Below are 13,854 nucleotides of genomic sequence, written 5' to 3'. Positions count from 1 at the left end.
TTTTTTGGTTTTCATCAAGACAATAATAAAAGGGTCCCCCAGTTTTATTGTTATTTACCCTCTTTGGTTAAAGCTCAAACTGGATCACAGACCGATCGAAGTAACGTTTAAAATGACCCTCAGGTGCAGCTCTCACTGCAGGAGTGAAGTACACGGAACTAAGAGAGACTCTGAAAGATCTGGTGAAAACAAACACAGTGATGTGTTTGCTGGTCCCTCAGTAAAGCTCTCCAAAACATATAAACCCAAGCTACTCAATCAACATCATCCATGATGTGACAGCGAATGAATTCCAAAACAACTTCGGTGGTTGCTTCGTGCCAGAAGCCTCAAAGCGTTGAGCAGTAAAGTTTGACAGGTGTTGAAAGAGAGACAGCAGACACGAATTTGACACGCCTACCGCGTTTGGTCTGAATGCAACATTATTGATTGAAAATTTACTCCATATCAACTCTCAGAACTACTACCAACTTTTAGAAGACACTTTCTTCAAGCACTGGTACAGAGAAAAGTCTGCATCTTTCAAAGAGATCTTTATGAAAGACAACACGTGGACCAAAGTACTCTACTGTGTGCCTGTAAAGACCTTAAGAGGAAAAACTACTGACTTAGTCCCCGTCTTCACCTGACTTAAAACCTATTATCTAGCTGTTTAGTGAAATCCAACCTCATTCTATTGCCGTCATATGTTCTAAGCATTGTGGCAAAAGTGCTGGTATGCTGTATTTTAAGTCAATTGTCTAATCTTTTTATATTTTTGCTAGTAGTGTTTGCTGATAATAATAAATGTTACTCTTACGATAGTCATTGACTTTTTTATAGGTCTCTTGTGTGCATTTACAAGGTCTACCTCAGTAGACAGTCTGTATCAACAAAAAGTTTTTTTGTATATAGTATTCTCTTTTTTTCTGTTTTTTTTTCAGTTTATGAACAGCTTTACACGATGGAAGCCAGCACACGGCTCTACCAGCACTTATCAGTCAAGTGATTTCCAGACTCGTCATATCGCCACTTTGAGAGCAGAGTCACAAAAAGGAGACAAAAGTGGAAGTTGGGTCACCTCAGCTGCTGGGAACCAGGCTGGAGCTTTCAGTACAGGAAAAGGAAGAAGAAAGGAAGAGGAGACAGTTCTGACACACCCTCTGGAAGTTTTCTCCAGTCATCCATCGAGTCTGGACTCTACCCTACAGCACATTGTTCAACAGTTGGACATTCTCACGCAGGTCAGTTTTCACAGAAACGATGAAGTGACACTATTCTCCTTTTTGGATTTTGATGATTGTTCAAATTGTCTGGGTGTATTGATGTATAATCATGCGTTTGCAAAAGTCTGTTCTGAAGTGATAAACTAGCTATTCAGCATAACATATAGAGCTTATTAGTTATTTTATCGTCTATCACAATAAAATGAAGCCAATACTTCACTATATCTCTCGGTCATTGGCTTCATTCAAATCAAATTGACAAACTACCCCCGTTTTCCCGCGTTTACCCACATAGTTGCGTTTCTTTATTCGCAATTTCCTGTATTCGCAGATTTTTTTCAGCCACGTAATTCCTCTGGTTCATCACAAACAATCTGGCAACTCAAGACACTTGTATGAAACTTTTACTCCTGAAGGTGCTGCGGGAAATTCCCAGGAGGGGAGTGCAGTTGAAGAGCACACAAACTCACAGCGAGCATGCATGGAGAAATGGCATCAGCTGACTCAGAAGCCGCTCGAAAATATCCTGATAATCACGGAGGATCATTATAATCCAGAGCAGGTGTTTATTATATATGATACCAGCAGATTCTGGATCAAGATGCATTCTCACACTTAAGTGATGAAGGAGGAAGCACACACTCTAAGGCCCAGAGACAGAGTGACAGCCCTCATGTGGAGTTCTCAGTCTATTGTTCTGGAAAAAAAAATGTCTTTATGTTGAGCAATACTCTAGTGATCTTTAATAAATGTTTACCAAGCATGATCAGACGTGTTTTTGATGAGTATGGATCGGTAATGGACATTCTTCGGCCGTGGGGGCTGGGGAGTGAGACGGAGACTGGGGGTTCTCTGTATTTGCAGATTCTGTGGATTCGCTGATGTTTCCGGTCCATAACCCCCGCGAACAGGAGGGGAATACTGCATAGATATGTTCGTGTTCTTGACATCAGACTGGAGTGACAGCTAATTTCAGAAGTACCACTCAGAGCATGAGGTCACATTATCTACACAGTAGTGTCAAAGAACTCTGTGAATGATTTGGGTCGTCCAGTTGGAGCCCATTTCTGAACTGAACGGAACATCTCTATTAACAAATTATCAAAGTTTCCTTCCAGTTTATGTTTGTCTTTTATAATGTTTTCTTGTCTGTTGTGTTTATGACTTCCTTTAACTCATCTTTACATGTCTTTTATTGTATGTCAAATAACTTATGACCTATTTATGCTAGTGAAGATTGATTGGTCGGTTGGTTTGATATTGGTTCGTTGGTTGATCTGATATTGGTTGATTGGCTGATTTTATATTGGTTGGTTGGTTGATTTGATATTGGTTGGTTTGATGTTGGTTGGTTGATCATAAAGGGATCTAAAACTGCCAATTCCACCCAGTGGTGCTTGAGAGGCTCTGCCAAGAATCATCCAAGAGGTTGATGTACTGAGATTGTGGTGTCACTATTACAAAGACTAGAGGTTGTATGTTGCTGCCAAAGGTGTATCAACAAAGTTTTGTACATTGTGTTTTTATTTTGTCTTCTCTTCACAAATTTACAAATTTTGAAACATGTCATCAATTTGGGCTAATGTGGTTAGAATTTTGAGGTCAATAAGAAATAAGTTAGTAATTTTGGGAAAACTGAAAAACAAAACTTTCAAGATGCATTAATTAAAACTGAAATAATATACATGATGGATGGGATGCATAATATACAAGAAAATCAAATCTAAATCTTCTAAGCTTCATTCTGCCATCATGGTGTTGGGTTTGATGTTGGCTGTCATCTGATTTGTCTGTAAACTCTCTGCGAGTCCTTTCTAATGAGTTTGCCTTCTTCCCACTGCCTCTCTACATGCAGACCGTTTCTGTGCTGGAGGAGCGTCTCACCCTGACAGAGGACAGGATGAAGGAGTGTCTCCTGCGTCAGTCTCAGATCCTCCAGAACGTGCGAGCCTCAAGAGAAAACCGAAGGAGTGAAAGCGATACGCCATCTGACCATTCCACTTAAGGACGACCACACCTGCGTCAGCCGCTTGTCAGAGAGTAGCGGCGTTTGGGTGTAGATTGTGTGACATTTTAAATGAAGTGGGTGGTCCTTTGGCGGGGTCAGAGGGTTAATCAGGACGTCTGCTCCATGTGTTATTGTGCACCTGCATGTGTATTTACGACCATCATGCTTTTCTTCTTGTCTTTCGTCATCACTAAATGACATCCAGCTGTACAGACAGGAAGTCATTGTTTTGTTGTGTGTCTGCTTCTTGTCTCTGGCACAGAATCTTTTTTGGGTTTATATGTCTGTTTATTTGTAAATAAGCCGGTGCTCTGACATGATAAATAATGCCTCATATTATTCTTTAAAAGGCTTTTTTTACCAGCAACACCAAGCTTTGCCTCAAATGCACTTTGTCACTCCTTTAGAATTTATTCGAATAAACAACCTTCTAATATGCACAACTTTTCAGGATAGTGTTCTGAGGATCTGAAAACAACAAGTATCTTTTAATGACATCAGATAATCCTTTATTCACAATCTAGGATCTGAAAAACGTTTAAGCACTTCTTGAATTTGAGAATAAAATGTGAAGCAGGAAGCTTCTGAAGCGGCGCTCATTTTAACCCTTGTGTCAGCTGTAGGTGTTAAAACAGTCAGACTGCTGCTTGTTCATCATGGTATCTGCTTTTTTTATTTTTTGTTTTTCTTAGAACAGTTTGACGTTCATCTGAAGAGTGAGTGGCGATCATTGGGATACATTCACCCAGCGCTGTCCTTCCCTGAACCAGATGTTGCTTGGAGGGAAGCAGATGTTCTTGCATAACATTTCTAGAATTTTAAGCGTTCTTTACAAAAATGAAAACTGCTGAAACGGACATAGCTGTACAGTCCGACTACAGCGGTTCTCTGGATTTGCGTCTCTCCAGTCTCTAACTCCTGCGAATAATACTAGATTCAAAGATTTTAAATTCTTTGCAGGAAGATTGCAGAAGGCGAAGAAGAATATGGTCAAAAAGAAGACAAAACTGTCGGCTTGGATTTTGAGTCGGTAAAAGTGCTGGTCGGACGCTTGCTGTTGTCGTAAAACCTTTCCCCCAATTAATGGAGTTCATCATATGACGACAGTAGCTCCGTCCATTTTTCTATGAACCTACAACCAACAGGAGACCAAAAATGGTACAAATCATTCCTGCCCAATGGGTCCATTTCTTTAATGGAAATGCTCAAAATACCGTACCGGTCTGGTCCAGTCCGTTCTGGGCCACTTAGTGGGAACGATGCAAATGAATCCATGCTGTCCTGAACTCTTGAAATATATTTGATCAGGAGTATTAATCGCACAAGAGGCCAGAATCCAAAACTCACCTTAGGTCACGGGTCAAACCGGATAAACATTTATTGAACACTCTAAAATTATTTTTTTTTACTTTAAAACCAGACCTTTTTACCATAATTATGAACTAGATATATAACATTACCTGTGATAATGCTAGTGTGAATGCTGGAAGATGAATTTGGCAGCTAAAATCGCTAGTGCCGATAGCTGAAGATGCTGAAATTGATAGCTAAAAACGCTGAAGCTGATAGCCAGCTAAAATGTTAGCTAAATGCCAAATTAGCCTAAGAAAAAAAAAATTACGTTGGCCAAAACAGCTAGCATATAGCTAAAATTTTAACTACACTCCAAAATAGCCTAAAAAATCTTAGTAAATTCCACAATAGTCCAAAAAGCTATCAGAATGCCAAATTTTAATCTTTAAAACTGTAACTTTTTAACATAATTATGAATAATAAAAAGGCAGGAATATTACTTTTGCTTGCCATGCCGACAGCATTTTGATGGAGGCTCCGTGCCTGACCCGCTCTGCAGCTCCACTGCTCGTTCTTATCTGAGCCTCTACAAAGCTCCGTACGTTTTTAGATGATATTGGCAGCAGCGTGGTACAGAGTTTCGGTTTAGTCCCCATTCCAAGTAGAAATGAAGTCGTATATGTCTTATAACGACCAAAACCACAAGGCTGACTGAACTTTTGACAGAGCTTGTTGTTTTGGTCGCGGTATGGAGCATCTCAAAGAGGCTCAGTGTGCTCTGCTGCCAACTAGTGATCGGAGGTGGAAGTGGAAAACAAAAGCAAGACGTGAAGGACATTCATGAATAATTAAATAAATAATGCCAGGGCAACATTTCTAAACGATGCAAGTATCAAAAAACAAAATATCGCGATATATTGCCAGATCAATTTTTTCCTAAACCCCTGGTGCTGACCCTCATCCCTGCTTCACACTCAGCTTCAAACCACTCCAATACATCTTGGAGGTCCTGCCTCAATGAAGCCAACAGAACAGCATCATCTGCAAAGAGCAGAGATTAAATCCTCTGGTCCCCTCCGACCCCTGGCTGCGCCTTGAAATTCTGTCCTCAAAGACTATGGACAGAACCAGTGATAAAGAGCAGCCCTGCCCGAGTCCAACAGAGTCCCACCCCATCCCTAATTAGAGTTGAACTCTTCCTAGGCCAGAGGGGGAAAAAAGACGAGGCATGCACTGGCAGAAACTTTACTCCACTGTGAAAACCTTGTTTCAAAAAAAAATATCTTCTTTTGTTTTTCGCAACAAAAATGATGTTACCAAAAAAGTTTTTCAAAAGCAAAATAATCTTAATTTGATAAAATGTGTCATAAAGACAAGAATCTTATTTCTTAAAATAGGAATTTTTGTAACCTTTTGGCAGATTTTCTAGCTTATTTAAAGACAATTTTTGGTAACACTTTATAATAAGATTCCTTAACAAGCTTTATTAAAACAGTAACAAACATTATTCGTGTTTATAGGGTGTTAGTAAGACATTTATTAGCACATTTAGCCAAATAAGGTTTATTTACATACTTGGTACGATTCATTAATATCTAAAGAGAGACCATTGTCTACAAAGGCAGAATTAATAAACTGCTTAAAATCTTAACAAATTTGTTAACTATCTTTGTCAACATTATATTTAGTGTTTTGCAGCACCTTATCTGTCCTCCTGCTCCTGGTCGTGGACTGCACCTCTGCTTCATCATGACTGTGGACTTCATCATCACTCATCCCTCAGCTTTATCTGAATGAACTCTTAGATTCGTAGTTGTAGAAGCTAATCTTTCTTTAACTGCTCTGGTATCGCCTGTCCGTCCTGGGATAGGATCTCTCCCTCATGTGGGAATCCCTAAGGTTTCTTCTTTTTTTCCTGACTCAGGTTTTTTTAGGAGTTTTTCCTTACCGGGAGGGAGGGTCTAAGGGCAGGGATAACCAGTTTATTTAGTCTTAGTTTTTAACTATTGTTTATATTTTGAAGCCCAATGAGGCAAATTCTTTTGTGATTTTGGGCTATATAAATAAAATTGAATTGAATTGAATTGAATTATCTAAAGTGTTACCACATTTTTTTTTCAAATTTAAAACTTCTTTCTGTTTTTGCAAACATGCGTTCTTGTAAAAATGAATTCAAATATGTCAGGAAACGACAGACCATTTATTTTATTAGTTTCTCCTTTTTACAACAGATCTCCATATTTCATTAATATTTCCAGCTTAAATAAGTTCATGTAACGTGAACCTGTTCTGATTGTTTTTATTTGGTATCTGATGAATGTAGAGGGAAAACTTTGCCTAGCAGCTGATATGTCATCATTTATGTACTAATCCTTTTATCAACTAGACTTTCAAGTTTTCAGCATCCTTGGTTAAAGTTATCGGGTACATTCAATGGTCCATAACTATCTTGGATGCAGTGGTTCACAGTAAACTTCCTTAATGCTGCTGTGAATTGGCTCTAGTTCTAAGTTTATGACTCCGTCATATTGCTTTTGCCACTTTAAAATGTTCTGGCGTGCTCTCACCCTGTTTAAAGACGACGTGTTTTTCAGCAGTTGAGATGTGGTGAGCTGTGTGGCTGAGGTGGGAGGAAGCTGTAAAAAAGAAGCCACACAAAGGGAGAGCTCTCCTCTGTTTGCTCTCCACACCACATCCTTCATTTCCTCTCTGGCTTTGCTGGTTTTCCTCCTGCTGGTCCATTCTGTCCTCCCCGGTTACATAAACGCGGTCTGGCCTGTTAGCTCTGAGTACAGGAACTACAGATGAGACGCTGCTGGAGGGGGACAATCTCTGTCCCAGCCAGTGTTCTGATAGTTACCTTCACTCTGTAAGACAGGACCAATAACTTCTTACTGTGATTCATAATAATCCTTCCCCCACAACGATCCTGTTTTTAGAATTGTACACGTGATGATGATGCCATTTTTAGGCAAAATAAAAAAAAATCAGTGTTGTTTTCTAAGACATAGTTTCTGCAGAGTGGCAGGAGCTCAAAGAAATCCATCTGAGCTGTGGGAGGAGCTGTTACACAGAGCAACCCCACCCTCCCCTTTCCCATATTGCTGGACGTTTTTACGTAGCAGCGGTGAAGATTTACGCTACCGAGACACAGAGCTATTATAATCAGATGGGGAGGGACCAGGGGAGGGACTATTCAGCTCAGCTCCAAAAGCCACGCCCCCTCAGAGGAGATTTTGGAAACAGAGGCTTCAGGTTAAAAAAATTGCTTTTTAAGACATTTAGGTTGTGGGATTTTGGTTAAAAACTTTATAATCATTGTTAAAACACTACTGGGAACGTTTTTCCAAATAAAAAAAATTGTCATAGGGGGATTTTAAGGTGCTCTCATCATAAAAATTTTCCGGGTAACGAGCGAGAAAATGTAGGGTATAAATATTTGATATTAAGTCCTGAACCGGATATTGATAATTCATATAGAGAAAATGGTCGAGCCGGGGTGGGATTATATAAGTTTACTTCCTTCCACTCCCTTTCAAGTGATCAACTTGTGATTTATGATGTGATATGTTATTTCATGTATTATTACCTGATTGCTTGAAATAAACCATTTCATTCATTCATTCATTCAAAGATCCATCCATCTTCAGAACCAGCTGAATCCCATCAGGGGTTACGGGGGTTGCTGGAGCCTATCCCAGCGACTGTTGGGCAAAGGCGTGTTTCACCCGGGACAGGACGCTAGTATGTTGCAAAGCCAACAAAAAACATATAGAAATTCTCGAGAAGTGACCAACTTTTCACACTGAAATGGGTGGTGACATCGAGTAATTATGACTTTAATGCTGTCATCATATGGGGTTGGGAATTATGTATTTTATAATTGACAATTGTTTTATATGAAGCACTTAAAGCTACATTTGTAGGAAAAAAAATGTTAATTGTAGAAAATAAAAAGTTTGATTAAGTAATATGTTTTTGTCATAAATCACCAAAAAAAACAAGTCTGTTAAAATGTTAATAAATGGAAAGTAGTTGTTTAAAGTGTTATTTCTATAAGACACTGTTGTACTTAAACCTTAACAATGAAGAAAAACGTTTTGTTCTTTTTTTTGTTAAAATGTTCAGTTTGGCAGAAAACAACAGAAGAGAAAACTGTGGACTGGACATCCCAAACCCATACTGTGAAGTCAGAAACAGGTTCTGAACCACAGCTGGAGAGCAGCCTGGAGACATCATCAGTGATGTACAAAAGGGTCGCCGGGTGGTTGGGGTCTTTTATCAGACACCCTTCCTCAAGTGACCCAGCCAGGGGGGGTCAGCACAAGCAGCAGATTATGCTCAACCAGAGCAGACCTTTTCATCTTGTTGGAGTCAGATTCAACCTGATTTGTATTTATGTTCAATTTACAACATTAAGACTATTATATCATAAAATGGACCATTTTTGCATAATTTTGATATGAGATTGGATTTCACAATGGATTTCCCTCCCAATCTGTGCTCACCTGTAGCTGCAGGTGTAGCTCACAGATGGTACTTTGGAGACATTAAAAATGATGAGGAAAAGCTTTTTTGAAACTGCAAATTCTTGTAGCTTCTTCAAATAAAATAAATGGAGGAAGTCGATGAGTATTTTTGTCAATGAAGTTGGAAGCCACCCTCCTCCCACAAGAGCCATTGTGGCTGCAACACAGCTCCTTCCATGATGGTTTTCATGGAGTCCTAGGAGGTCTGATGTAGCAACTGGCTTGCATAGCCTCTATGGCCTATTTTAATTGGCTTCCAGGAAGCCATCCAATCATTCCAACTTTTGGTTTTTGAGCTTCCTCCATAGGGTCTTCCCAGGGGATATTCATCTTAAATTTCACCATCTGCCAGCATGACCCAGACATCAAACCCGTGTCAGACCTGTTGCTACAAAGATGTGTGCATCCAAGCTACACATCATCAAAGCAATGGATGCAGTGGTTTAAAGCACACCCCCACTGGACTCTAGAGCAGTGGAGATGCCTTCTCTGGAGGGAGGAGTCACGCTTTTTCATCTGGAAATCTGATGGAGGAGTCACGGTTTGGAGGTTGCAGGAGAGCGCTACATTTCTACTGCACTGTGTAGGGTTTAAGACTTGGTGGAGGAGGAATGATGGTGTGGGCTTGTTTTTCAGGAGTCTGGGATGACCCCATAGTTCCAGTGATCCATGCTCCCAACCTTGTGGGAATAGTTTGGATTGATCCCTTTCTCTTCCAACATTGTGCACAAAGTCTATCCATAAAGACATAGAGGACAGAGTCTGGTGTGGAGGAACTTGAGAGTCCTGACCTGAACCCCATAGAACACCTTTGGGATGAATTAGAGCAGAGACTGAGAGCCAGACCTTCTCCACCAACATCAGTGTGACCTGACCAATGAGCTTCTGGAAGAATGATCCAGAGTTCTTATAAATACTCTCCTCAACCTTGTGGACAGCCTTCCCAGAAGAGTTGAAGCTGGAATAGATTCACAAGGAGGACCCACATCATATTGAACTCTATGGGTTAAGACTGGGATGGTTCTTCAGTTCATATGTGAGTCAGTACTTCTGATAATATAGTGTATCTGCCGTTACCCTGACAAAAAAAACAATTATAAGAAAAAGAAAAAACTTTTTCTTTTTTTTTTTATTTTCCTTAAATGTAACTATGGCTTTTGTCACAGTGTATTTATTATTCAGGATATAATTTTGACTATTTTGTGCTCTATGAAAACATTCTGTACTCATCTAATGAAGATCCACCTGTCTAAGAGATGAGTGGATTAAAACTGTTTCTAGTCTTTGTTTGCATGAGTTCTGACAGCGAGCACCGGCAAATTAGCAGAAAAGAAGCAGCAAGTGAAGAGTGATTCTGGAGAGCGAGCCTTGAGATTATTCACAATACTGCATGAATCACAGGAATCAATATTGAACTGTCAATAAATCAGATAGAGAACAATTACAGAAGATTGAATTGGAGAAAAAAATTAAACAAAATCAAACCTTAGTCACAACAGCTGTCCTCATGGGTGGATACGGGCTGTTACTGGGTAACAAATGGGCAAAGTTTACATACCTTGGAAGATGTTATGGTTTCTTGCTCATTTTTCATAGAATCATAACACATTTTTTTTCCCACTTAGTGGTTGGATGAAGCCATTTATTGACAAAAAAAAATCTGGTTACTTTTTTTGTCATAATGACAACAGAAACTTCCATAATGACTGTTCAAAAGAGGAGGCTCAATGGTTTGAATGACAGCTAAAGGTAACCATCCTCACCTGTGACTCGTTTACCTGCAATTAATGTGTGAGCACATTGTTCTGGACTCCCAACAGACCCTTCATCCTTCATCCAGAGCTGCACTGACATTTCTGGATCCTGAGTCAAGAGGAAAACTAAAGTCAGCTGTCAAAAAATATATGGGAAAAGGTAACTGAACTGTGCAAAACAGGAAAAGGATAAAGTAAGATATCAAAGGAACTGAGAATGACAATCAGCAGTGTTCAAACCTTTATCAAGAAGCGGAAAGTGAGGAGTTCTGCTGAAAGCAAACTCACCAGAATGTCTGTTACAACTGCCACAAAAACCCACAAATAAATCCAGCTGTGATCTAGGACTCTCTTTCAAGATGTACAATGAGGAAGTACCTAAAAAGAAATGGGCTGCATGGTCGAGTCCCCAGGGAAAAAAAAAACTTTTTTCCACAAATGCCACAAAAAGCTCACTTACGACACACCAAACATCACAGAGACAACCCTCCAAACTTCAGGACCAAAGTCATTTGGAGTGATGAGACGTAGATTGAACTTCTTGGACACAACCATAAACGCTTCATTTAGAGGGGAGTCAACAAGGATTATGATGATAATGACACTTCCTACTGTGAAACATGGAGGCGGATCGCTGATGGTTTGGGGATGTGTGAGCTACAAAGGTACAGGAAACTTGAAAAGAATTGATGGAAAGATGCATACAGCAGGTTATTATACTGGAGGAAAACATTCACTCTTCAGCTCAGAGGCTTCATATGGGATGTACCTGGACATTTTAACATGACAACAATCCAAAACACAAGACCAAGTCCAGCTGTCATTGGTTCCAGCAGAATGAGAAGGTTCTGGAGTTTCTGTCTCTGTCTCTTGACCTCAACATTATTGAGTCACTCTGGGGAGATCTCAAACAGGCAGATCAAGGAAGACAGACCAAGAATTTAAAGGAACTGGAAGTTTTCTGCTGCTTTACCATTAGAGCAAATAAAGAACTTCATCCACAACAAGAGACTTCAAGATGTTATTGATGCTAAAGGAGACAAAACAAGGTATTAAACTTAAAAAATGTAATTTGTGAAGTTTCTGTTGTCATTAGTAATAAACAACTTACTCCAATCACTAACAAATGGAAATAAATTCTTTTTGTGTTATCTGTCATATTCTCTGAAAAATAGAGTATGTATGTAAACTTTTTAGAACAACTGCCATATTATACTTTAGTTTTCCAGTTTTCTTAGATAACAATCAGAGGGATAATTAATTTCAAGAATCTAATTTTAATTGCTTTATATCTAAAAATATAAAGCCAATGCTATTAGCTTCAGAAAAGGGACTAATCTCTGTTCTGGTCCTGTTAGACCTCAGTGCAGCCTTTGATACCATCGACCACAGCATCTTACTCCAGAGACTAGAGCATGACATAGGGATCAGGGGATCTGCCCTCCAGTGGTTTGAATCCTATTTATCTGATAGATACCAGTTTGTTAATGTAAATGGACAGTCCTCTCATTGTACTAGAGTTAGCTACGGAGTCCCTCAGGGCTCAGTTCTAGGGCCCATTCTGTTCACGCTTTACATGCTGCCCTTAGGAAACATAATCAGGAAACATAGCATTAACTTTCACTGTTATGCAGATGATACACAGCTGTATTTATCCATTAAACCTGACCAGAATGACCACCTAGAGAAACTGAATTCCTGCATCAGAGACATTAAGACCTGGATGACAATTAATTACCTCCTCCTGAACCCAGAAAAAACTGAGGTCATGATACTGGGTCCTAAACACCTGAGAGATGCTCTCTCAGATCAGATAGTCTCCCTGGATGGTGTAAATGTTGCCTCCAATTCTTCAGTCAGAAACTTAGGGGTTTTATTTGACCAGGATTTATCATTTAAGGCTCACATATCTCAAGCTTGTAAAACTGCATTTTTTCATCTACGTAATATAGCTAGGATCAGGAATATGTTATCTAAAAGTGACGCTGAAAAACTCATCCATGCATTTGTTACGTCTAGACTGGATTACTGTAACTCTTTACTAATAGCATGCCCGAAAAGTTCTTTAAAAAGTTTTCAGCTTGTCCAGAATGCAGCAGCAAGATTGTTAGCAGGAACTAGTAGAAGAGAACACATCACTCCTGTGTTAGCTTCTCTCCACTGGCTACCAGTTGAATCCAGGATCAAGTTCAAAATCCTCCTGTTAACCTATAAGGCTCTGAATGGTGTGGCCCCATCCTATATTAGAGATCTCATAGTTCCTTACCAACCAGTCAGAACACTTCGTTCACAAAATGCTGGACTGCTTGTAGTTCCTAGAATTTCTAAAAGTACAGTTGGAGGTAGAACCTTCAGCCATCAAGCCCCTGTTCTATGGAATAAGCTCCCAGCTCATGTCAGAGAGGCCAGCACAGTTTCTACCTTCAAAACTAGCCTTAAAACATTCCTCTTTGGACAGGCGTTCTGCCAGGCTAGCTAGTAATCAGAGAATATTCCCTCTCCTGTGGTCCTTGTGAGGCTAGATTAATAAATTAATATTGATGCGTTTAAATATAAATTTAGATTTTCTATCATCGTTATTATTCAGATCAGCTCTGGGGTTCTGTTCTCTATTCTCATCTACTTCTCCTCTCTTCTATTCTTTATTATTTATTGTATTTAGTTCTCCATGCTTTTGTTGGTGCAGTTCCATTCACATGTTGTTCTTCTTTCCCACTCTCCTCTGGGGAGCGGGAGAGATTTCAGATCCCCGGTGGATCGCCCACGCTCCCACTCTTGGCCGTGGACCACGCCCCCGACTCCTTCCTGCATCTCTGAGTGAGAGTGATTCCTGCTGGGTCGTCTGTCCTCCTGCTCCTGGTCGTGGACTGCACTTCTGCTCCATCTTGACTATGGACTTCATCATCACTCGTCCCTCAGCTCCATCTGAATGAACTCTTAGATACGTAGTTGTAGAAGCTAATTTTTCTTTAACTGCTCTGGTATCGCCTGTCCGTCCTGGGATAGGATCTCTCCTTCATGTGGGAATCCCTAAGGTTTCTTCTTTTTTTCCTGACTCAGGTTTT

At 39.9% G+C, this 13,854-nt stretch overlaps 1 protein-coding gene across 4 annotated transcripts in view; it reads left to right on the top strand.

Moving 5' to 3' along the window:
- Window positions 1-3,653, top strand: part of poc1b (POC1 centriolar protein B) — a 53,560-nt gene extending 49,907 nt beyond the window's left edge. For all 4 annotated transcript variants that reach the window (XM_036212206.1, XM_036212207.1, XM_024261871.2 and 1 more), the window contains 2 exons: window positions 924-1,223; window positions 3,061-3,653. In XM_036212206.1, coding sequence (XP_036068099.1) covers window positions 924-1,223; window positions 3,061-3,210 — 450 coding nt within the window. In that variant the 3' untranslated portion in view covers window positions 3,211-3,653. The remainder of the gene's footprint in view (window positions 1-923; window positions 1,224-3,060) is intronic.
- Window positions 3,654-13,854: the final 10,201 nt, after the last annotated feature.

This window comes from Oryzias melastigma, linkage group LG6 (assembly GCF_002922805.2).
Source record: "Oryzias melastigma strain HK-1 linkage group LG6, ASM292280v2, whole genome shotgun sequence".
Taxonomy (NCBI): Eukaryota; Metazoa; Chordata; class Actinopteri; order Beloniformes; family Adrianichthyidae; genus Oryzias; species Oryzias melastigma.
The sequence above is the reverse complement of the archived record's forward strand: the minus strand, read 5'-3'. Positions and strand labels throughout refer to the sequence as shown.